Source organism: Microcaecilia unicolor, chromosome 4, assembly GCF_901765095.1.
Source record: "Microcaecilia unicolor chromosome 4, aMicUni1.1, whole genome shotgun sequence".
NCBI lineage: Eukaryota > Metazoa > Chordata > Amphibia > Gymnophiona > Siphonopidae > Microcaecilia > Microcaecilia unicolor.
In genome coordinates, this window is record NC_044034.1 from 256,030,372 (window position 1) to 256,055,667 (window position 25,296).

General features: G+C 47.1%; 1 protein-coding gene across 1 annotated transcript in view; it reads left to right on the forward strand.

Annotated features, from left to right (window-relative positions):
* LOC115469123 (sodium/hydrogen exchanger 2-like) overlaps positions 1-25,296 on the forward strand; it is a 138,665-nt gene that overhangs the window by 47,887 nt on the left and 65,482 nt on the right. Inside the window, exon 3 of the mRNA XM_030201451.1 lies at positions 16,619-16,869. Coding sequence (XP_030057311.1) covers positions 16,619-16,869 — 251 coding nt within the window. The remainder of the gene's footprint in view (positions 1-16,618; positions 16,870-25,296) is intronic.

Sequence of the window (25,296 nt, forward strand, 5' to 3'; positions counted from 1 at the left end):
CCCAGTGGTATAATTCTCATCAGCCTACTAGCATTTCATACTTCACTAGATTTTGTGCTTGCAGTATACATGATAAGATATACATGGATATTTCCCTTCTCTTCCTACCCTAACCCCTCCTTAGGCCCACCTGTTTTAGCCATTGAGAGGAGGTACTGGATTCATTATCCATGGAAGTATGTGCACACAATCAGGGTTCCTTAGCCAGTCAAGCCCAAATTCCAAGCAAAAGCAAAATATTTATTTCTTACAAGCATAAAAAGTGATGCCTATCTTACCCTTTGCAAGCTTCACAAATGATATAATGGTGGTTTATACAGGTTCTGGCTCCAACGGCCAGCCCCCCCTTGAATAAGCAAAGGATATTCAGGGCTGGTGCTCGAAGATAGCATAACACTGATTCTCCGAGGACAAGCAGGCTGCTTGTTCTCACTGATGGGTGACGTCCGCGGCAGCCCCTCCAATCGGAATCTTCACTAGCAAAGGCCTTTGCTAGTCCTCGCGCGCCAATGCGCACCGCGCATGCGCGGCCGTCTTCCCGCCCGAAACCGGCTTGTGCCGGCCAGTCTTCTTTTCTCCGCGCTCGGTACAGTTGTGCTTTACCGTTCGTGCCCCGAAAAGTCGGCCTCGCGCGTCGTTTTTCGACTGTTTTCTGTGAGAAATCCAGAAATTGTTTGGATTAACCATTTTTGGTTTTTCCTTCCTCTACTTCGAGTTTTTTTTCGCCCCGCTAAGTTTTCTTTCGTCGTCGGGGTAGGCCTTACTTAGGCCCCGGTCGAAATTTCCCCTTTTTTCTGTGCCAAATTTCGCCATTTCGTCTTTCGATTTCACCGGCGTGATTTTTCCGCCCATGACATCGAAGCCTTCCAGCGGCTTCAAGAAGTGCACCCAGTGCGCCCGGGTAATCTCGCTCACTGACAGGCACGCGTCGTGTCTTCAGTGTCTGGGGGCTGGGCACCGCCCTCAGGCCTGTAGTCTGTGTTCCCTTTGCAAAGGCGGACTCAGGTAGCGAGGTTAGCCCAGTGGAACATTTTGTTCTCGGGCTCTTCGTCGGCATCGGCACCGGGGGTATCGAGTGCATCGACGTCTTCAGCGTCCAGACCTTCAACCTCGGCGGCCAGTACATTGAGTGCATCGAGGCATCGGCCCTCTGCATCGGCGCCGAGACATCGGACAGCTGCATCGACGTCGGTGGTACCGGGACCTCGTCTGCTGATGTCGTCGGACGGTGGTGCTTCGTCTGGAGTGCAGGTGAGGGCTGTCCATTCCCCTGCTGGTGGCGGTGAGCCTTCGGGTGGGTCTCCCCCTACCCTGAGGGCTCATGCGGTACAGACCCCCGAGACCGACCTTCTTCGATCTCGGCCCCGAGGAAGCGACGGCTGGATTCTACGTCCTCCTCGTCGGTACCGGGAAGCTCCGGTGACATGCTTCGTCCCAAGAAGTCGAAGAAGCATCGTCACCGGTCCCCTTCCCATGTCGGTACCGAGAGCTCTGGGTCGCCGAAGGAGTCGGCACCCAGCAGGCATCGGCACCGAGAGGACCGCTCACCCTCTGTTCAGGAGGTGTCGATGCGCTCCACTCTGGACAGCCCGGAACAGCCTCCATGCCCGGAACAGGTTCTGACGTCGACGCCTGCATCGACCTCCATGCCTTTCTCTGCAGCCGCTCTGAACGAGAGCCTCCGGGCCGTTCTCCCAGAGATTCTGGGAGAGCTGCTGCGCCCTACCCCTCCGGTACCGGCGGTGCTTGCGCCACCGGTACCGTCGAGCGTGGCGCCGGTTGGCCCATCGCCCGAGGTGAGGTCTCCGGCGTCGGTGCCGCGTGCGGTACCGGCTGCCGTCGCCTCCCAGGAAGGCTCCCCGTCTACGTCGGCGGAGGGAGCTTCGCCGATGCGGGCGAGGGAGTCTACCTCTCGACGCCCCCATCGTGGACGTGGCTCCACGGAGTCGAGTCGGGCACGGTTGCAGACACAGGTCCGTGAACTTGTGTCTGACACCGAGGGTGAGGCCTCGTGGGAAGAGGAAGAAGACCCCAGATATTTCTCTGACAAGGAGTCTGAGGGTCTTCCTTCCGATCCCACTCCCTCTCCTGAAAGACAGCTTTCCCCTCCTGAGAGTCTGTCTTTTGCTTCCTTTGTCCGGGAGATGTCTACGGCCATCCCCTTCCCGGTGGTTGTGGAGGACGAGCCCAGGGCTGAAATGTTTGAGCTCCTGGACTATCCTACTCCACCTAAGGAAGCGTCCACTGTTCCCTTGCACCATGTCCTCAAAAAGACATTGCTTGCGAACTGGACCAAGCCTTTAACTAATCCCCACATCCCCAAGAAGATCGAGTCCCAGTACCGGATCCATGGGGACCCAGATCTGATGCGCACTCAGTTGCCTCATGATTCTGGAGTTGTGGATCTGGCCCTAAAGAAGGCTAAGAGTTCTAGGGAGCATGCTTCGGCGCCCCCAGGCAAGGACTCTAGAACCTTAGACTCCTTTGGGAGGAAGGCCTACCATTCTTCTATGCTCGTGGCCAAAATCCAGTCTTACCAGCTCTACACGAGCATACACATGCGGAACAATGTGCGGCAGTTGGCGGGCTTGGTTGATGCGCTCCCCCCTGAGTAAGCCAAGCCATTTCAGGAGGTGGTCAGGCAGCTGAAGGCGTGCAGAAAATTCCTGGCCAGAGGGGTGTATGACACCTTTGATGTTGCGTCCAGGGCTGCTGCTCAAGGTGTGGTGATGCGCAGGCTCTCATGGCTGCGTGCCTCCGACCTGGAGAATAGAATCCAGCAGCGGATTGCGGACTCGCCTTGCCGTGCGGATAACATTTTTGGAGAGAAAGTCGAACAGGTGGTAGAGCAGCTCCACCAGCGGGACACCGCATTCGACAAGTTCTCCCGCCGGCAGCCTTCAGCCTTTACCTCTACAGGTAGAAGATTTTTTTGGGGAAGGAAGACTGTTCCCTACTCTTCTGGCAAGCGTAGGTACAATCCTCCTTCTCGACAGCCTGTGGCCCAGGCTAAGCCCCAGCGCGCTCGCTCTCGTCAGCAGCGCGCGCCTCAGCAAGGCCCCTCGGCTCCCCAGCAAAAGCAAGGGACGGGCTTTTGACTGGCTCCAGCAGAGCATAGCCGACATCCAAGTGTCAGTGCCGGGCGACCTGCCAGTCGGAGGGAGGTTGAAAGCTTTTCACCAAAGGTGGCCTCTCATAACCTCCGATCAGTGGGTTCTCCAAATAGTCCGGCAAGGATACACCCTCAATTTGGCCTCAAAACCTCCAAATTGTCCACCGGGAGCTCAGTCCTACAGCTTCCAGCACAAGCAGGTACTTGCAGAGGAACTCTCCGCCCTTCTCAGCGCCAATGCGGTCGAGCCCATGCCATCCGGGCAAGAAGGGCTGGGATTCTATTCCAGGTACTTCCTTGTGGAAAAGAAAACAGGGGGGATGCGTCCCATCCTAGACCTAAGGGCCCTGAACAAATATCTGGTCAAAGAAAAGTTCAGGATGCTTTCCCTGGGCACCCTACTTCCCATGATTCAGGAAAACGATTGGCTATGCTCTCTGGACTTGAAGGATGCCTACACACACATCCCGATACTGCCAGCTCACAGACAGTATCTGCGATTTCAGCTGGGCACACGTCACTTCCAGTACTGTGTGCTACCCTTTGGGCTCGCCTCTGCGCCCAGGGTGTTCACAAAGTGCTTAGCTGTAGTAGCAGCGGCACTTCGCAGGCTGGGGGTGCACGTGTTCCCATATCTCGACGATTGGCTGGTGAAGAACACATCCGAGGCAGGAGCCCTGCAGTCCATGCAGATGACTATTCGCCTCCTGGAGCTACTGGGGTTTGTGATAAATTATCCAAAGTCCCATCTTCTCCCAGTGCAGAGACTCGAATTCATAGGAGCTCTGCTGGATTCTCGGACGGCTCGCGCCTATCTCCCAGAGGCGAGAGCCAACAACTTGTTGTCCCTCGTCTCGCGGGTGCGAGCGTCCCAGCAGCTCGGCAGATGTTGAGATTGCTGGGCCACATGGCCTCCACAGTTCATGTGACTCCCATGGCCCGCCTTCACATGAGATCTGCTCAATGGACCCTAGCTTCCCAGTGGTTCCAGGCTGCTGGGGATCTAGAAGACGCAATCCACCTGTCCACGAGTTTTCTCGAATCCCTGTATTGGTGGACGATTTGGTCCAATTTGACTCTGGGACGTCCTTTCCAAATTCCTCAGCCACAAAAAGTGCTGACCACGGATGCGTCTCTCCTGGGGTGGGGAGCTCATGTCGATGGGCTTCACACCCAAGGAAGCTGGTCCCTCCAGGAACGCGATCTGCAGATCAACTTCTGGAGTTGCGAGCAATCTGGAACGCTCTGAAGGCTTTCAGAGATCGGCTGTCCCACCAAATTATCCAAATTCAGACAGACACCAGGTTGCCATGTACTACGTCAACAAGCAGGGGGGCACCGGATCTCGCCCCCTGTGTCAGGAAGCCGTCAGCATGTGGCTCTGGGCTCGCCGTCACGGCATGGTGCTCCAAGCCACATATCTGGCAGGCGTAAACAACAGTCTGGCCGACAGGTTGAGCAGGATTATGCAACCTCACGAGTGGTCGCTCAATTCCCGGGTAGTGCGACAGATCTTCCAGGCGTGGGGCACCCCCTTGGTAGACCTCTTCGCATCTCGAGCCAACCACAAAGTCCCTCAGTTCTGTTCCAGGCTTCAGGCCCACGGCAGACTGGCATCGGATGCCTTCCTCCTGGATTGGGGGGAGGGTCTGCTGTATGCTTATCCTCCCATACCTCTGGTGGGGAAGACTTTATTGAAACTCAAGCAAGACCGAGGCACCATGATTCTGATTGCTCCTTTTTGGCCGCGTCAGATCTGGTTCCCTCTTCTTCTGGAGTTGTCCTCCGAAGAACCGTGGAGATTGGAGTGTTTTCCGACCCTCATCACGCAGGACGAAGGGGCGCTTCTGCATCCCAGCCTCCGGTCCCTGGCTCTCACGGCCTGGATGTTGAGAGCGTAGACTTTGCCTCTTTGGGTCTGTCAGAGGGTGTCTCCCGTGTTTTGCTTGCTTCCAGGAAAGATTCCACCAAGAGGAGTTACTTCTTTCTGTGGAGGAGGTTTGCCGTCTGGTGTGACAGCAAGGCCCTAGATCCTCGCTCTTGTCCTACACAGACCCTGCTTGAATACCTTCTGCACCTGTCTGAGTCTGGTCTCAAGACCAACTCCGTAAGGGTTCACCTTAGTGCAATCAGTGCATACCATTATCATGTGGAAGGTAAGCCGATCTCAGGACAGCCTTTAGTTGTTCGCTTCATGAGAGGTTTGCTTTTGTCAAAGCCCCCTGTCAAACCTCCTACAGTGTCATGGGATCTCAATGTCGTTCTCACCCAGCTGATGAAACCTCCTTTTGAGCCACTGAACTCCTGCCATCTGAAGTACTTGACCTGGAAGGTCATTTTCTTGGTGGCAGTTACTTCAGCTCGTAGAGTCAGTGAGCTTCAGGCCCTGGTAGCCCAGGCCCCTTACACCAAATTTCATCACAACAGAGTAGTCCTCCACACTCACCCTAAGTTCTTGCCAAAGGTTGTGTCGGAGTTCCATCTGAACCAGTCAATTGTCTTGCCAACATTTTTTCCCCGTCCTCATTCCTGCCCTGCTGAACGTCAGCTGCACACATTGGACTGCAAGAGAGCATTGGCCTTCTATCTGGAGCGGACACAGCCCAACAGACAGTCCGCCCAATTGTTTGTTTCTTTTGATCCCAATAGGAGGGGAGTGGCTGTGGGGAAACGCACCATATCCAATTGGCTAGCAGATTGCATTTCCTTCACTTACGCCCAGGCTGGGCTGGCTCTTGAGGGTCATGTCACGGCTCATAATGTTAGAGCCATGGCAGCGTCGGTAGCCCACTTGAAGTCAGCCACCATTGAAGAGATCTGCAAAGCTGCGACGTGGTCATCTGTCCACACATTCACATCTCATTACTGCCTACAGCAGGATACCCGACGCGACAGTCGGTTCGGGCAGTCAGTTCTTCAGAACCTGTTTGGGCTTTAGGATCCAACTCCACCCCCCGAGGGCCCTGTTTGTTCTGTTCCAGGCTACACTCTCAGTTAGTTGGTAAATTTTTTAGGTCAATCTCAGTTATGTCCTCGCCGTTGCGAGGCCCAATTGACCATGGTTGTTGTTTTGAGTGAGCCTGGGGGCTAGGGATACCCCATCAGTGAGAACAAGCAGCCTGCTTGTCCTCGGAGAAAGCGAATGCTACATACCTGTAGAAGGTATTCTCCGAGGACAGCAGGCTGATTGTTCTCACAAACCCGCCCGCCTCCCCTTTGGAGTTGTGTCTTCCCTTGTCTCTGTTTTGCTACATATAAGACTGGCCGGCACAAGCCGGTTTCGGGCGGGAAGACGGCCGCGCATGCACGGTGCGCATTGGCGCGCGAGGACTAGCAAAGGCCTTTGCTAGTGAAGATTCCGATTGGAGGGGCTGCCGCGGACGTCACCCATCAGTGAGAACAATCAGCCTGCTGTCCTCGGAGAATACCTTCTACAGGTATGTAGCATTCGCTATATCTGGGGCTAATTTAGCTGGTGATAATCAGAATCTAAAAAATGCTGATTGCTGCTGCTGAATATTTCCAAAGGGTTCTTGTAGCTAGAGCAATGGCGAGTTAAATTACTTGTCCAGGGTCACAAGGAACTGCAGCTGATTCTTAACCCAGTGCATAAACCATTAGGCTACTCCATTCCTCTTTACTCTTATTTACTTTCCTAATGTAAGCCCCCTTTTTGTATTGTACGCCTAGGCAGCTGCCTAGTGTATGACCAGGTTGGTGGGAAGAAGAGTCACACAAATAATTTCTTAGTTTGGGACCAGGGCTGGGCTCAGGTATAACCTGGCAGGCTGAAGCAAGCATATCAGACTTTATGTTTTATGAATAACAGTCCTCGCCCATTGTCAACTTGAACCAATAAAACTTTACTTAGATGAAACCAAAAGAAACAGCAATATTTTATATACAAATGGCCAACTTATTTATATCAGTCTCTTCTTCTCTCCAGTACAGAAACACATTAGTGATATTACTTACTGTTCCCAAAACAACAGATGTAAAAGCTCTATAGTCAGTACCTTGATGGAAAAAGACACAACAGAATCATTTACACTTCCCTGCAGTAAGACCTGAAGGCTCTACAGCCTGCACAGGATCTATTGTTCAATGATTACTGACATCCCCTCCTGACTAAGATATAACCAGACCCTCTTTGGTGGTAGCGGGGTGCCTGGTTGTTATGACATGGTTCCAAAGTATCTCCCTCTTCACCTGGATTATACTGGGTTGCCATACCACCACACAATGCCAGGCAGCAACTTTACCAGTTCTGGTTCTGGTCTGAAAAATCCTGAATCCTTGTCAAACAACAAGTGCCTTTAACGCCTTCCCATGGGGGAATAGCAGGCCGATTCTTTAAATTCAGAGTACCGTTTCAGGCATGTCAGGAAAAATAGGGGTTCTCTCTCTCATGAGAGCCAGAACCTGTATAAACCAGCCATTATATCGTTTGTGAAGCTTGCAAAGGGTATACATATAAAGTATCTTGTTGGGCAGACTGGATAGACCGTACAGGTCTTTATCTGCTGTCATTTACTATGTTACTGTCAAAGGCAGGAGATGACCAAAGACAAATTTGGCAGGGAAAACAAGAGATTAAACTACCTGGGGGGAGGTCACTGCTGCCACCAGGAACATCCCTCAAAAATCAAACCTTCCTTCACTTCCATCCTTTTCAGAGACTTCTTAAATCTCTGGAAGGTTCTGGTGCCAGAAAGTCTGAGTTCCTAAGCAGGTGCAGGAAACAAAAGGTCAGCGTAGGATTTCTAGGACTGCTTGGCTCATGGGGGAGCTTTGGAGGAGCTTGGATCAACGGACATAATTGGGGGAGGGGTAAACAGCAGCCCTTTAAGATTGGGTCTAGGAGCATTGGTCCATGGCTTTCAGGACCATTGCTCCCAGGCGCATACAATGATGTTGATTGCAAGGTGACTCACAAGCAGCATTATTCTTTTACCACAGGATTCAGCAACCAGGTAAAATCAAAGTGCAGTGAAAGCTCACCTTTTACCTCATCTTGATAACTTCCTCTCTAAATCCAAGTCAGCCTTTTGCATTACAGCCTCTAAATCCAGAATTTTATTTCCCATTTTATGGGTACTAGTATAGATGTTGCCCTTTCTCTCTTTTCTTTGCAAACATTTTACGTAAAGGCTTTTACTTATCTGTGAGCTTTTTTCACTCAACAATTCTAGCTTATAGCCTACCTCAATGGAACTGGAAACAATTCTATGTGGGAGAGAAGTGCTTAGGGGCAATTTTGAAAATATGTTAGCATTAGTATTCATTCTTACTGTTTGCTGTAACAAACACCTGTTCAATGTTCTAAACATTTAAACAGCACAGACTAGGGAGGAAGATATACAGGCTATCATCTGTGCTAAGGAATTTTTATGACTTCCTAACACAGACAAGACCCTTACAGACACGCTTTTTCTGTACTATTATCACTAAAGATTTGGCTGCCCTGCACTCTGGAAATTCTGTCTCTCTCTTATTCCACCTAGTTAAAATTCAATTGCCATTGTCCATTTGGTCTGTAGTTTCTAAACGTACATCCAGCTTTTCCTCCTGGACCTCCTGCCTTGGTTACTCTACCTGCTCTTAGAGCCCTGGGATATCTCCTATACCCCCCCTTTCCCAGACCTCCTGTCTTAGGAAATCTATGCCTAGGTCTCCTACCTACAGACTCTTACTTCTATACAGTTTACTTACCCTGAATTTTGACTAAGGGGAATAAGCAGACACTTAAGAGAAAAGATAGAATGGGCTCTGACAGGTGACAGCATTAGGCAGGAGAGTGCCAGCATGAGACCACAGTCAGCACTGCCCTTATAGTTCCCTGACCTGTCCACACAGAACACTTAATAGCTAACAAACTACACTGGTGACACACAGACAAACCAGACACTGTCTGCAGACAGACTGTTTCATCCTATCAGGGCCGTGCCAACACGGTAAGCGAGGTAAGCATGGCAGGGGGGCCCCGCCGCACCATGCTCACCTCGCTCGCCCTCCCCCCAACATCCCTTTTCTTTTTTTTTCCTTTTTAAATGTACCTCCATAGCGGTTCCGGCAGCGCAGCGTCAGTGAAGGAGGCGGCGCTCCTGACGTCAGTAGCCTTCCCTTCGCTGTGTTCCGCCTTCTTCTGACGTCAAGGAAATGACGTTAGAAGAAGGCGGAACACAGCGAAGGGAAGGCTAGCGACGTCGGGAGCGCCGCCTCCTTCACTGACGCTGCCGGAACCGCTACAGAGGTAAATTTAAAAAGAAAAAAAAAGAAAAGGGATGTTGGGGGGAGAGAAGAGGGTGGGCAGTTGAATTGAACAATGGGAGCGGGACGGCAGGGGAGAGACGAGAGCATGGATGCAGGGGCGGTCATGGAAGGGAGAGAGGGAAATTGCTAGAAAAGGATGAATGGAGGGGGCAGGGGACAGAGGAGCATGGATGGGCATGGATTGGGAGGGCAGGGCTCAGGGAGAGAGGGGAATTGCTGGAAAAGGATGAATGGAGGGGGCAGGGGACAGAGGAGCATGGATGGGCATGGATTGGGAGGGCAGGGCTCAGGGAGAGAGGGGAAGTGCTGGATAGGGATGAATGGAGGGGGCAGGGGGATTGGGAGGGCAGGGCTCAGGGAGAGAGGGGAATTGCTGGAAAAGGATGAATGGAGGGGGCAGGGGACAGAGGAGCATGGATGGGCATGGATTGGGAGGGCAGGGCTCAGGGAGAGAGGGGAATTGCTGGAAAAGGATGAATGGAGGGGGCAGGGGACAGAGGAGCATGGATGGGCATGGATTGGGAGGGCAGGGCTCAGGGAGAGAGGAGAAATTGCTGGGCACAGAGGGGAGGGAAGAAAGATGAAGGAGATGAAATGAGGGAAAAGGAAGAGAGGAGAAAAACTGCACATGGATGAAGAAAATAGGCAGAAGCTGAGGACCAGAAATGAAGAAGAAAGGAGGAAAGGAAAGAAATAAATGGAAAGGAATCCCTGGAAATGGAGTTAAGAGGACAGATAGCAGCAGAATCAGATACTGGGCCAGCATGATCAGAAAAAGAAAGTCACCAGACAACAAAGGTAGAAAAAAATAATTTTATTTTCATTTTAGTGTTTGGAATATGTCCACTTTGAGAATTTACATCTGCTATCTTATTTTGCAATGTATAGCAATCTGTTTCTAAGAATATTGCTGACAATTCCTGTCAGTGTGGCAAGTGGTGAGCGATCATTTTCACGGGGGGGGGGGGGCGCTGCGAACTGATAGTCTGGGGGGGGGGGAGCGCCAACTGATAGTCTGCAGGGGGCGCCAGAGACCCTAGGCACGGCCCTGCATCCTATCATCCTATCTGGGGAATCTGCCGTATCCTTCAGTGATCCACACACAGACGGCCCCATTTCTTAGAGGATATCTTCTTTTTTTTTTTTTTTAATAAATGAGGTCCTCCTACCTGTTATTGTTTGCACCAGGGAAAGGTCTGTCCCATGTGGCTCGGATAGAGTTAAACTGCCCATTGTATTCTCAGATAGTAATTGGAGACACTCCCCCCCCCCTTTTTTTTTTTTGATAGAAGGATGCTATGTGTGCTCTGTAGCCCTTGAAAATCATCCCATGGTTCCCAAAACTGAAACCCTCTCTGATGCCATTCACGCAGGCATGCATTCATCTCAGGATGCAGGTTTTCCTGTCTCATGCTTTGCTGTTAACAGGGAGGACCAAACAAAAAATCACCTGCACACCTGTCAGTTTCACTTTCTATCCCAGAGCCACAAAGTCACTTTTGATACGTCTGGGTGAGTGCCTGTATTTTAGGCGCAAGCAGTTACACTAGCTATAAAGCTGATGTAAGTGCTTGTGCCTAGATTGTTAAAGAACATACCTAAATCCTAGTATTTAGAATTTACTCACATAATTGTGCAAATTCCACCCAAGTGTGCACCTACCTGTAATGTGGTACATACATAAGATGCATATGGAGTGGAGGAGTGGCCTAGTGGTTAGAGCACTGGTCTTCCAATCCAGAGGTGGTCAGTTCAAATCCCACTGCTGCTCCTTGTGATCTTGGGAAAGTCACTTAACCCTCTGTTGCCTCAGATACAAACTTAGATTGGGAGCCCTCCTGGGACAGAGAAATATCCAGTGTACCTGAATGTAACTCACCTTGAGCTACTACTGAAAAAGGTGTGAGCAAATATAAATAAATAACAGAATAGTACATGGCTGGAACTTGGCCATTTATGTACTCATATGTCCACATACATGCATAAATGACTAGAATGCCAATATTTATAGGAGACTCTTTAAAGAATTACCTCCAAAATGTCTCTATTTCTGCATCATACCAACATATACATTTGTAAATAGTGCATAACTGTCAAGCACTTTCCACCATTGGTATGGGTCGAGTGACCGTGAAGACTTCTCTACTTCTTCTATCCATGAATACTCCAACACCTAGAGCAATAGAAGTTCCCTCTTCCATAACGTTATGTCCTTGCCTAAATTCTGTGACCTTCACTTAACCTCTTTGGTCATTATCTGGTAAGATCACCTGGAGGGGCCCCAGCCCACCTCTGGCCCCTTTTCCCTCTATGGACTTTAAATCCAATTCCAAAAATGTTCAAGCAAAAGTTCCATATGCATAAACCTTTGTATCATTCCATGGTGCAACAGCACCTCGAATACTGTGTGCAATTCTGATCACCACATCTCAAAAAAGATATTGCAGAACTAGAAAAGGTACAGAGAAGGGTGACGAAAAAAGATAAGGGGGATGGGACAACTTCCCTAGAAGGAAAGGCTTAAGAGGCTAGAGCTCTTCAGCTTGGAGATGAGACAGCTGAGGGGAGATATGATAGAGGTCTATAAAATACTGAGTGGAGTAGAACGGGTAGATGTGAATCACTTGTCTACTCATTCCAAAAATACTAGGATTAGGGGGCACACAATGAAGCTACTAAGTAGTACATTTAACACAAACAGGAGAAAATACTTCTTCACTCAACGTGTATTTAAACAATGGAATTTGTTGCTAGAGAATGTGGTAAAAGCAGTTAGCTTAGCAGGGTTTAAAAATGTTTGGATAAGTTCCTAAAAGTAAAGTCCATAAGATGGGCTTGGAAAAGTATAGTGCTTATTTCTAGGAAGTAGCAAAAAATCTGTTTTACTATTTTGGGAACTTGTTAGGTACTTGTGTCCTGGATTGGACATTGTTGGAAAAAAGATACTGGACTTGATGGACCTTAGGGCTGTCCCAGTATGGTGACATTTTTGTTCTTATGTAACCAAAATATCTGGGAAACTGTCCTTTAATTTGAACTTGTTTGTAATGAAGTATCAAAAACAAATTCATTTTTGTTGGGGTCAGGGCCCTGTCCTGGCCTGCCCACTTGCCACAACCCATGTAGCTTTGATTGCAGATACATCCACCCGATGGCAGGAAATAATTTGACATGGGGTTGATATTCAAAGTGATTGAACCAAGCAGGAGCCTTAAATCGCTTGTGCAAGGTTATTTGCTGATATTCAGCAAGCATTTAACTAGTCAGTGCTGCTGAATATAAACACTAACTAAAGCCATAGAAGGCGATTTTGTGGCCAGTCTGTGGGCAGAGTCGACACTTATGCAGTTAAGTGCCAATATTCAGTACTTAACTACCTAAGTTAACCATATCAATCACACCACATAAAACACATTCCAGTTTCATTTAGGTGGTTAAGTGCCTGAATATCACATTAACCAAATAAGGGATAGCCAGCCCCCAAACCCAGAATTCAATGCTGATGGCTGGATGTCGCCTGGTAGCAAGTAATCGGGCATAACTCTGGCCAAATAATGCTGACCACTGTCAGCTATTTACCCCACAGTCTTACTCTAGACTACTTCGACATGAATGCATTGTGTAAAAACCATAAGGGGGAAAAACAGATGATTTGGTACCTTACAACATGCATTGCAGTTTTCAGTCTCTCGCCCAGCTTCCTTCAGTTTGGTTTCCCAGAAGGAAGACTGGGCTCTGCCCCAACTCCCCCCCCCCCCCCCCCCTTTATTTAAAAAAAAAAAAAAAGAGTAAGACTCCTCCCCTAAGTCTCACCCTGGAACCTGGTTGGAGAGAGATAATTGTCTATTGCTTCTATTGGAGGAGCTAGAGGCCCTGTCTTTAGAGCTCAGATACTTTCCCTTTTCTGACTTTACACCCAAAGATTGATTCTGCGGTTCACAAAGCAAGCCTGTTACTCATCGTCTATTGAGGTAGGAGTGGATCTTTGGTTTCTAATCACTGCCTTCACCTATTTCCGACATTCCTAGGTTTCATTAGATAGACAATGTAGATACCCTCACAGTAATCCTTCTAAAATCACCTGTCAAGACAAAGTTCCATATAAGTATTGACACCTGATCTGATTCACGTACAAACATTCAGCTAACTTCTTACTTGGATCTGGGCTTCAGAAGAGAGCTTGAAAGGAAAATTGTGCTTACCCTTAGGTGTTTAAAATCACCTGAAAATTCCAACAGTTTGTTTTTCAGAGCTCATTGGACATGCATTTTGTAAGATCAGCCATTTTCAAGTAATAGTAGCAAAATATTTCAATTTATGTAAGAGGAATTATTTACACTTGTAAAGCTCTGAGAGATGCAACTTTTTCTTTGCACTTTTTGTAAAATGGCTGGTTTCACTGTGCATGATACTAAATACACATACAGCTAACATTTTACAAAATATTTTCGCAGTTCTGCACTCAAGGTCTTAAATATTTTCTAACCCAGATATTTCATACTGATGTAGGCTGTTTGCTATTGACTGGCTATTGAGAGCTAAGACCCCTTTTCTTGGAACAGAACAAAGCTGTCACCTAAGATAGTCTATGACAGTGTTTCCCAAGTCCAGTCCTGAAGTACCCCTTGCTATTCAGGTTTTCAGGATATCCATAATGAATATGCATGAACTTGATTTGCATATACTGCCTCCATTCTATGCAAATCTCTTTCATGCATATTCATTGTGAGTATCTTGAAAACCTGACTGGCAAGGGGTACTCCAGGACCAGACTTGGGAAACACAGGACTATGGTATGCAAAAACAATTATGTAAGCGCACAAGATTTAGTTTGAGCAGACCATTGGTCCATCTAACCCAGTATTCAGTCTCTAGCAATAACAAGAGCAAGTGTTTAGAAGAAGCATATGTAAGGCTTATTCACCTGATTTAAAGAAATTCCACACCATCAGACAATGGAGGGTGCAATTTAAAGTACCCCTTCTGTCTCACAATTAGGGGGGAATTCTATAAATTGTGCCGAAACCTGGGTGCCAAAAATATTTGACATTAAGTGCTATACTGTAAAGGTGCATACCTTATACAGAATAGTGCTTAGGCTCTGATCCTATGCCTAACTTTTGGGTACTGAACATATGCCTGCTGAGACCAGGTATAAATGCCAGTACCCAAGTTATGCACACTTGGGCCAAATTCTGTAATTCCATGCATAACTTTTTGGAACACCCCTGATATGCCTCTTGTCATGCCCCCTTTTCAGACTTGCGCTATGAGAGTTAGTCACCGAGCCTTATAGAATATTGCACAGTCAGTTGCGTGTGCAAATTCAAATTGATGCCAATTAACTGTAATAATGAAAACACTCCAATGCTTTAAATTGGGGAGGGGAGGGCTTAACATGGCTGAGCTGCCTACAATCACACATTGAGACATGTAAGTGGGTGAGGGTTGGAGGAGTTAATAATAGGAGAGGAGGTGGTGGAAAAGGGGTAGGTAGAAGTTAAAGTCTGTAAGAATAGGACTACTGTTATTCTTCAATGTGGAGGAAAAATAATGGAAACTTGACTGTTGCAGGTGGTAGGGGTGTGCTCCAATCAAACAGCATGGAACAGAGGTTAAGAATGTTAGTTTTTGGTTGTCTGGAGTTTTTTAGGCATTGAAGCACAGGAGCAGTGGGGTGTCAACCCTCCCATCCACCCTGGTGTTTGAGGTGGGTGTTGGAAAGTTTGATGTTTATGAGGGTTTTAATGTTTAGTATGTTGGGGTTTAGGATAGAGGAGAGTTTCACAGCAAAATAGTTGCCATACTAAGTTAAAATAACAGATTGATATTTGTAAGACAAATGACATGGATGCAGTTTTGGGGAGGGAGGTCTATGTGGGCCTTGGTGAGAGTGGGGGACTGGATGATTTGACGGTACTACAAGTCATGCTTGAACAACGTAAAGATATATATTTGTCAAGGGGAAGTGAATAACATTGAGATATATGTGAAGAGGGTGGAGGATGGCATAGTTAATGGAATGTAAGAAATTCAATGGATTAATAAAGCTGCAGCCTAAGTTTTGTCACATGCCTAAGTGTTTTGATGTTTTATTGGAGTGCAAGGATATGTGCGAAGCATGTGAATGCCTATGTTACTGGTTGTTAGCACTTAATTATTGCTAGTTAAGGGTTTGTTGATCAATTAAGTTGCACATGCAACTTAGACACATATCCGAATTTCAGGGCACAACTTTGGGTGCCATACATAAAGTTCCCCCGTACGTGTTCTATGCCAGAAGGGGTATACCAGGCTCGCTAAGAAAAGTCTACAGTCATCTCCAAGATAGTAGCAGCAAAAGCTCCTTCTAGTGGCCCTGTAGAGAGTAGACATAGCCAAAATTCTGGAGGCTATATGAACAGTGAACATGACCCCATATCTCTGGCTTCTAAGCAAGATTTTCTAGTCCACTGCCAGCTTAATCAAAAAAGCTGGAAAGAACACAAAAGTCCCATGGGAAAACGTGTAGCAACAAAAGGAGTGGGGACAGGATCAGGCTCTTCAAAATCAGACCGAGGACACTCAATGTGAAGTATTGACTTTTATTGATGACTCTTAATGATGACTCAACACGGTACCATGTTTCAGCACAGACGTGCCTGCCTCTGGAATCTTTAATTGATATCCACAATTGGATGCGTCTTCAAACATAATGTAAACACACTAAAACCTGTGTTTCAAGGCTAGTGTTTCAAGGCTAGAGTGTAACAGTAAAGGTCTTGACCATTGATGAATCAGTACAATTTGTACCGTTTACAAGTGCTGGTAGAGATCTACAAGGTGCTTACTATTGACTTGATTGGCCATTGTCGGAAATAGGATGCAGGGCTTGATGGACTTTTGTTCTGACCCAACATGGCATATCTTGTTGTTATCATTTTTATGCCAAATAAAATGATGCCTTATATGTCCTGGATACATATGCTATATTTAAAGCCTAAATTTACCAGTTCTGAATTGTAAACTGTACAGCGCTGCGTAACCCTAGTAGTGTTTTAGAAATGTTAAGTAGTAGTAGTATCTTCTACTACAGCTCTGCATTATAAATGAATGTTTACTGAACCTTAAAAAGACATGCAGAAAACTGAACCATTGCATGAAATACGCATGAGACTAAATGGTATGGAAATAATATTGTGATAAAGTGGAGCTGGTTGTAAAATGTGTCTGGCTTTATGTTCTCTTTTGCAGGTTCTATACAATCTGTTCAAGTCTTTCTGCCAGATGCACACAATCAAAAATGTTGATATCTTCTCTGGAATAGCAAACTTCTTTCTGGTGGGAATCGGTGGGGTGTTCATCGGAATTATTTTTGGATTTGTGGCAGCTTTTACTACTCGATTCACTCATAACATCCGTGTCATTGAGCCACTTTTTGTCTTCCTGTACAGCTACTTGTCGTACCTAACAGCTGAAATGTTCCATCTCTCAGGTATCATGGCGTAAGTATCCAACAATAGAGTAAATTGAAGAATTCTAGCACTCTTCTCTGATATACAGCACATTCAGCCATGTTACTACGATATCTGTCGTCAGTTTAGATTCAAGTACACAAATCTAAATTACTGTTATGATTCTGTTAGAATTCTGCTAGTCAGACAGGGGAATGCTTGGAACTGCTCCTGATTGGTCCATCAGGGGCTGAGCTGATGTCAGTCTGATCTATTTAAGTTCACCTCTCTCGTCAACCCCTGCTTTGGCGTTTTCTCCAATTCTGCTGAAGCCTTACCGTTGCTCTGTCTGAGCTATTAGCTCTGTGCTAGTGTGGAGTTGTTACTCTCTTCCTGGCTTTCAGTTTTCTATTGCTCTGTTTCTGTCTGCCGGGTGCTGCCTGCCTGTGTCTAATTACCTCTCTCACTACACCTGGGTTTCTCTGTTTGCTCTGGTGCTGTGTGGTGAGTTCCTCCTGTTCTATTCGTTTGTTTTGCTTCCCTTTCCTTCAGAGTTCCATTGGTGCAGTGTTTGTTTTCTACTTGGCAGGTCCTGCCCTTTGTTTCTCTCTGTGGGGGTTGTTTGTTTTTCATTGTACTCCATTAGTTGTCTGCAGTGTTCCCTGCCTCTGGTTGCTGTCTGTGTGCTGAGCTTGGTTTAACCCTTTGTCTGCAGAGCTTCTCTGCTTCTGGCAGTTATCTGTTTACTGCAGTCTTCCCTTTGTGACTGTTTCAGTCCTTTCTTTGCTGTACTACCTCCTGTATTACAGAGCACTGTCCCTTACTGTGCTGGTGTGGGTGTTAGGCTCCACACTCCATTTTGCGGACTTTTCCCTTCCCTGTTTGCTGAGGGTCTCTTCCTACAGTGAATCCAGACTGCCCCAATTTGACTGCCCCTATCGGACCGACCGTTCACTTGTCTATTAGATTGTAAGCTCTTTGAGCAGGGACTGTCTCTCTTTGTTAAATTGTACAGCGCTGCATAACCCTAGTAGCGCTCTAGAAATGTTAAGTAGTAGTAGTAGTAGTAGTAGTATCTTATATTACAGTCCCTCACTTTCTTTGTGTGTGGTGGGCTACGGCGTGACGTGTTTCTGTGTATGCTTCCCTTTCTCCTTGATTACCAGCACCGAGGGTGTTGCTGGTGCTCCGGTGCCTGTGGGGGACCCCTCGTTTAGTCTCTTTCTCCCCTCCCTAAGTATGAGTCGGTTACAGTTAGGCTGTGAGGCCCGCATGCTTGAATTCTGAGTGAATCGGTTCCAGATAGGGCAATCAGGTGGGCCTCACGGCCTATCTTCCCTTTTCTGAGGTGCAAGTTGGTTGCTGTGTGTATGTGTACAGGGCTTGGCAGCTGGGGTAGTGTGTAGTGCCTGCTGGGGCCCAAGGGCTCACAACCAGACTAACAATTACAGAGTCGTACAACTTAATTTCTCGGGTGTTTGATTACAATCTAGATACTAGACTGCATAAAACAGTTCATTGCAGATGCACCAAAATTGATCTCATCTTTTATTTTGCCTGTAAGGCAATCTTGACTAAGGTTTCATTTGCAAAATCCAGACTACAGGTCCCTCTCCCTCCCCCCCCCCCCATATGATGGAGTCATGGGCGTAGACTGGGGGGGGGGCGAGGGGGGGCAATGCCCCCCCAAACGACGATGACGTGGACTGGCGCTAGAAGTGAAAAAAAAAAAAAAACAAACAGGCACGCGCTCGTCTCCGTCCGCTTCGCTGCTTCCCTGCCCTCTCTGTCTGCGTCCCGCCCGAAAGGAAATGACATCAAAGGAAGGCGGGACGCAGACAGAGAGGGCAGGGAAGCAACGAAGCAGACGGAGACGAGCGTGTCTATCTACCCCCTCTCTTCCTACCCTCCGGCGCAGGCAGCACCAATCTTCTCTAAGCCTTTCTTGTTCCTGGCAGCGGTAGCGACGTACACGCTGCCTTCAGCTCTGCCCCGAAGCCTTCTCTTCAAGTTCCTGTTCCCGCATAGGTGGGAACAGGAACTTGAAGAGAAGGCTTCCGGGGCAGACCGAAGGCAGCGTGTATACGTCGCTACCGCTGCCAGAAGCACAGAAAGGTTGAAGAAGACTGCTGCCTGCACCGGAGGGAGGGAGGAAGAGAGGGGGTAAACGGAGTCACGATCCTGGACCTCGCGGGGGGGGGGGGGGGGCAGCAGAGGGAAGATGAATGGGACTGGGAGGGGGGAGAGCAGAGGGAAGGAGTAAGAGATGGATGGGACTGGGAGGGTGGGAAGCAGTGGGAAGGAGCAGGAGATGGATGGGACTGGGAGGGGTGGGAAGCAGAGGGAAGGAGCAAGAGATGGATTGGACTGGGAGGGGTGGGTGGGGAGCAGAGGGAAGGACCAGGAATTGGGAGGGTGGGAAGCAGAGGGAAGGAGCAGGAGATGGATGGGACTGGGAGGGGTGGGAAGCAGAGGGAAGGAGCAAGAGATGGATGGGACTGGGAGGGGTGGGGAGCAGAGGGAAGATGGATGGGACTGGGAGGGGTGGGTGGGGAGCAGAGGGAAGGACCAGGAATTGGATTGGACTGGGAAAGGAGGTGAGTAGAGAGAAGGAGCAGGAGATGGATGGGACTGGGAGGGGTGGGGAGCAGAGGGAAGGAGCAGGAGATGGATGGCACTGGGAGAGTGGGGAGCAGAGGGAAGCCTACTGGAAAGAAGACACTGCATAAAACAGAAGACACTGGGACCAAAGCGAATAGAAAAACTAAATGATCAACAAAGGTAAAAAAAAGTATTTTATTCAGAATATATTAATTGAAATATGTCAGCTTTTTGAAATGTGCATCTGTGATATTTTGCCTGTAAATTTCAATTCCTTCCTCCATATTAGCATATTCATTTGCATATGTATATATGCAAATGAATATGCTAATATGCTCCGCCCCATCCTTTGCCCCCCCAAATGAAACAGTCAAACTACGCCTATGGATGGAGTCCTTTTACTAAGCTGCACTAAAAAGTGGCCAGCGGTAAGTATAGCACATGGATTTCCAGCGTGCTCTGGCCATTCTTGAGCATGGCTCACAAATGTCCAAATTTCAATTTTTTATATTAATGGCCATGTGCTAATTTCAAAATTAGTGCATGGCCATTACCACCTGAGTTCTTACCAACTCCTATTTAGAAAGTGGTACGGGGTCACTCGCTACTCATGGTAATCAGGCAGCACATGACAATATGCCTGTGCTGCCCAATTACCACCAGGAACACCTACTCCCTGTGTTAGAAAATACAAATTATTTTCTAACGCGGGAAATGGCACACAGCAAAACCAAAACTATTGCAGGGCACCTGGGCTCGCTTGGTGGTAGTGCTGTTTTGCCATACGTTACTTGCACAGTAGTCTTACCGACCTTTTTTTAAAAGGGCGCCTACATGTTGATGATTTTTTAAAATAAGACTAAATTTCTCTCTGAGTGAGTAAATTGCCCAAACTATTATATAGAATCTGGTGGAAAGAAGGCAGTTCTATAAAGGGTCACTATATGGCACCTAGAGGGCCTACTTTCCTTCAGAGAATACTAGTGTAAACAGTATATAGTGTATCTAGAATGCTAAAATATTGCATAGCCCTGTGACACCCTAAGCGAGGGTTGTGAGTGGGCCAATGAAATAACACAGCTGGACAAAGGAGATATAAATAAAACACATGTTTATTTAACAGAATCCTGAGGCCTTCTAGTCACAGGCCCAGGAACATAAAGTGGAAAAACCTCTCGAAAAATGGGATCTGGCTGGCAGGCCCAAAACACAGTCTGTAGCTCCTGGGGATGCCATACCCCAAACATAGCCTGTAAGTTCTCAGTTCTTTTCTGAGATCCAGATCTGGCTCTTGCCAGACCTCAAGCAAGGCTTGTAGGTGTCAATTAAGAAGCAAAAGTGTATTACCTCAACCAGGTCACAATCATTAAACATCTATTGTAGTGGCTTATGCTGGAGCTTCAATTCTTCCTTCCCTGGGCTTTAACCTCAGTCTGGTCCTGTCCTGTATACTTTCTGGTTCTGACTCCAACCTTACCGGCTCATTTCCTCCTGGGGCAGGACTAGTGTTCTTAAGGTGGCTCAGGCTGAGGGACTGTTTTTAAGGGTGAGGGGTAGTGTTCTATAAACCCCCTCACATACCCTCCCCCTCAGCTCAACCATGCCCAGTTGAGAACCTGCCATATCAGGGTCCATCTCCCAGGACAAAAAAATCCACATTTAGCATGCTCTCGGCCCACCCAATATTTCATCTGATAGCTAAATGGCTGGAGGCTAAGGAACTAGTGCATTACACATGCATTTGAATATTTATGTCAAATCATTCACTGTAGTGGTTGATGGTCAGTGACTAACAGGAAGTGTTGCACCAACAAATAGTATTAGAAGGTTTCCAGGGCCTATTTGACAGCTAGAGCTTCCTTCTCAATTACTGCATAATTTTTCTTTCTTGGGAACAGCTTCCAGCTAATGTATGCCAGCAGGTGGTCTTCTCTGTCCATCTCTTGGGCGAGAATGGCCCCAAGTCAATCTTCTGAGGCATCAGTCTGCATGATAAAGGGCCGGTTAAAGTCTGGGCTGACCAGCACCGACTCCGAACAAATCTCTTTTCAGGGCTTGGAAAGCACCATCCAGCTTTTCATTCCAGTGTACCTTTTCTGGAGCCTTCTTCTGTAGGAGGTGAATTAGTGGTTCTGCTTTCTCAGCAAACCCTTGAATAAACCAGTGGTAATAACCAATGAGTCCGAGGAAGGCTCATATGTCTGAGGTACTGGCACCTGGGTGATTGTCACTATCTTCCAGATTTGGGGTCACACTTGTCCTTTTCTGACTGAGTACCCCTGGTACTGGACTTCTTGTCCTCCCAAGAGGCACTTTTTTGGATTTGCTGTTAACCTGGTGGTCCATAAAATATCCAGGACTGATTCTACCTGGATGAGATGGGTCTTCCAATCCTTACTGTAGATGACAATGAGGAGCATAATCGAACCGGAGTGCCCATCTCTAAGGATGGCACCGTGAAAGGGAGGGGCAACCCCCATTATCGAAACGAGATGGGCGGCCATCTTTCATTTTGATAATACGGTCAGGGACAGCCAAATCTCAACATTTAGGTCAACCTTAGAGATGGCCGGCCTCGGTTTTCGCCTATAATGGAAACCGAGGACAGCCATCTCAGAAACGACCAAATCCAAGCCATTTGGTCATGGGAGGAGCCAGCATTAGTAGTGCACTGGTCCCCTCTCACATGCCAGGACACCAACCGGGCACCCTAGGGGGCACTGCACTGGACTTCACAAATTGATCCCAGGTACATAGCTCCCTTACTGTGGGTGCTGAGCCCCCCAAAACCCACTACCCACAACTGTACAACACTACCATAGCCCTTAAAGGGTGAAGGGGGGCACCTAGATGTGAGTACAGTGGGTTTTGGGTGGGTTTTGGAGGGCTCCCTTGTGACTGTTGGGCAAACTAAGGATGTTTATGTGCCTGCTTTTCGTCATCCATATTTTGGACTGTTTTTTTTTTTTTTCTAAAATGGATGTTCCTGCTGCATGTATCCAGCACATAGATGCTCATTTCACCATATATTTTAGAACAGGCTCTCCATCGGCACATCCTATTCTAAAATACTAGAAGAACTTCAGATGTCCTAATCTGGACATCTGATTTCCGATTTGAATGTCTTTTTTAAAATGTAGAAACTTCCCAAGTTGCTAAGGGAAAAGTATAAGAGAATTAAAGGACTATCCAACCTTTGCAAAACACGAACAATCCAGATTTACTAAGGAAATCAGACTTGTTATTCCACTGGTCTAAGGTTTGGCAATTAAAATTCAATGCGAAGAAATGCAAAGTGATGCACTTAGGGAGTAGAAATCCACGGGAGACGTATGTGTTAGGCGGGGAGAGTCTGATAGGTACAGATGGGGAGAGGGATCTTGGGGTGATAGTATCTGAGGAATTGAAGGCGACGAAACAGTGTGACAAGGCGGTGGCCCTAGCTAGAAGGTTGTTAGGCTGTATAGAGAGAGGTGTGACCAGCAGAAGAAAGGGGGTGTTGATGCCCCTGTATAAGTCGTTGGTGAGGCCCCACCTGGAGTATTGTGTTCAGTTCTGGAGGCCGTATCTTCTTAAGGATGTAAAAAGAATTGAAGCGGTGCAAAGAAAAGCTACGAGAATGGTATGGGAGTTGCGTTACAAGACATATGAGGAGAGACTTGCGGACCTGAACATGTATACTCTGGAGGAAAGGAGAAACAGGGGTGATATGATACAGACGTTCAAATATTTGAAAGGTATTAATTTGCAAACTAACCTTTTCTGGAGATGCGAAGGCAGTAGAATGAGAGGACATGAAATGAGATTGAAGGGGGGCAGACTCAAGAAAAATGTCAGGAAGTATTTTTTCATGGAGAGAGTAGTGGATGCTTGGAATGCCCTCCCGCGGGAGGTGGTGGAAACGAAAACGGTAACGGAATTCAAACATGCATGGGATAAACATAAAGGAATCCTGCTCAGAAGGAATGGATCCTAAAGAGCTTAGACGAGATTGGGTGGCAAAGCCGGTGGCGGGAGATGGAGATGGTGCTGGGCAGACTAATACGGTCTGTGCCAGAACCGGTGGTGGGAGGCGGGGCTGGTGGTTGGGAGGCGGGGATAGTGCTGGGCAGACTTATACGGTCTGTGCCCTGAAAAGGACAGGTACAAATCAAGGTAAGGTATACACAAAAAGTAGCACATGTGAGTTTATCTTGTTGGGCAGACTGGATGGACCGTGCAGGTCTTTTTCTGCCGTCATCTACTATGTTACTATGTCAATTGAAAGTGTTGGAATAAGGGGTAGGGGTGTTCTTTTTTTATTAACCTTTATTTATATACATTCTGACCTTTTTTTTTTTTTACATTTGCTTCTACCAAATATACATGGAAATACTTTTAAAACAAATAGGAGGAAATATTGTTTCACTCAACAAATAGTTAAGCTCTAGAACTTGTTGCCAGAGGATGTAAAACAGCAGTTAGCGTATCTGGGTTTTAAAAAGGTTTGGACACGTTCCTAGAAGAAAAATCCATAATCTGCTTTTGAGATAGACATGGGGGAAGCCACTGCTTGACCTGGGATTGATAGCATGGAATGTTGCTACTATTTGGGTTTCTGTCAGGTATTTGTGACCTGGATTGGCCACTGTTGGAAAAAGGATACTGGGCTGTGGAGCATTGGTCTGACCCAGTATGGCTATTCTTATGTTCTTATGTACAAGAGATTCTCAAAAATGAGCAAGATGTGTAAAACTGTAACACATACAAACTCTTCATTTGGAAAGAATAAAATGGAATGAAGGGAAAAAATGCCAGATGATTTTATTTCTGTAACTAAAGAGATACTAGTATTGTGAAAGATTATTATTATTTATGGACCAACTGTTCTAGGTTTTTCACATTTATGTCTATTGTGAAAAAATGCTTATGACGTCTGGTTCTATATGTAAATATATAAAGTGCACTTCCACTAGACCAAGCTTTTCATTACTATTAGAAGGAGTAATATAGTCACCTCATTAAAAAAGAGTACACATCAATCTAAATATCAATGAAAAAATAAATAAAGATATCTTTTTAGTTTTTTACTGGCTGCCTTTGTGCAATCCTGTCTGCATCTAGGAGTAAATAAAGAGAGTGTTTTACTAATGTGTATTGTACCAGTTTTTCCAATTTGTTTATAGCTTGGGTTTTAAAAAGCTGTTAAGATAGTATGGGGCCCTTTTACCAAGCTGCGGTAAGCCGTACCAATTGCTTACCACAGCTTAAAATGACGTACTACAAGGTGTGCTGAGATGTCCCACGGTACTTTTGACATGTGCGTGCACTACTGGCATGCCAAAAAATAAAATTTATTTTTTTCCAAAGTGGCAGATCAGGGGGCAGACAGTTGGGTGTGTCTGCACTGATCAGTTAGTGCATCTACATGACCACATGCTGATTAGCACATGAGCCATTACCATGTACAAAATAAGTAGTGGTAAAGGCTCACACATTGATTTTTTTGGTATTGGCCATGTGCTAATTTTCCAATTGGAAAATGGAAAATTGGCCATTTTCCAGCTGTAAGAAAAAAGTGGCCTTAATGTGCGGGGAAGAACTGACTAAGAGTGCGCTAAGGCCATTGTTTGCTGCAGCTTTGTAAAAAGGTCCCTATCAGGCTTATTTTCGAAAGAGAAGGGCGCCCATCTTTCGACACAAATCGCAAGATGGGCGTCCTTCTCACAGGGTCACCCAAATCGGCATAATCGAAAGTGGATTTTGGACGTCCTCAACTGCTTTCCGTCGCGGGGACAACCAAAGTTCATGGGGGCATGTCAGAGGCATAGCGAAGATGGGACTGGGGCATGCCTAACACATGGGCGTCCTCGTCCGATAATGGAAAAAAGAAGGGCG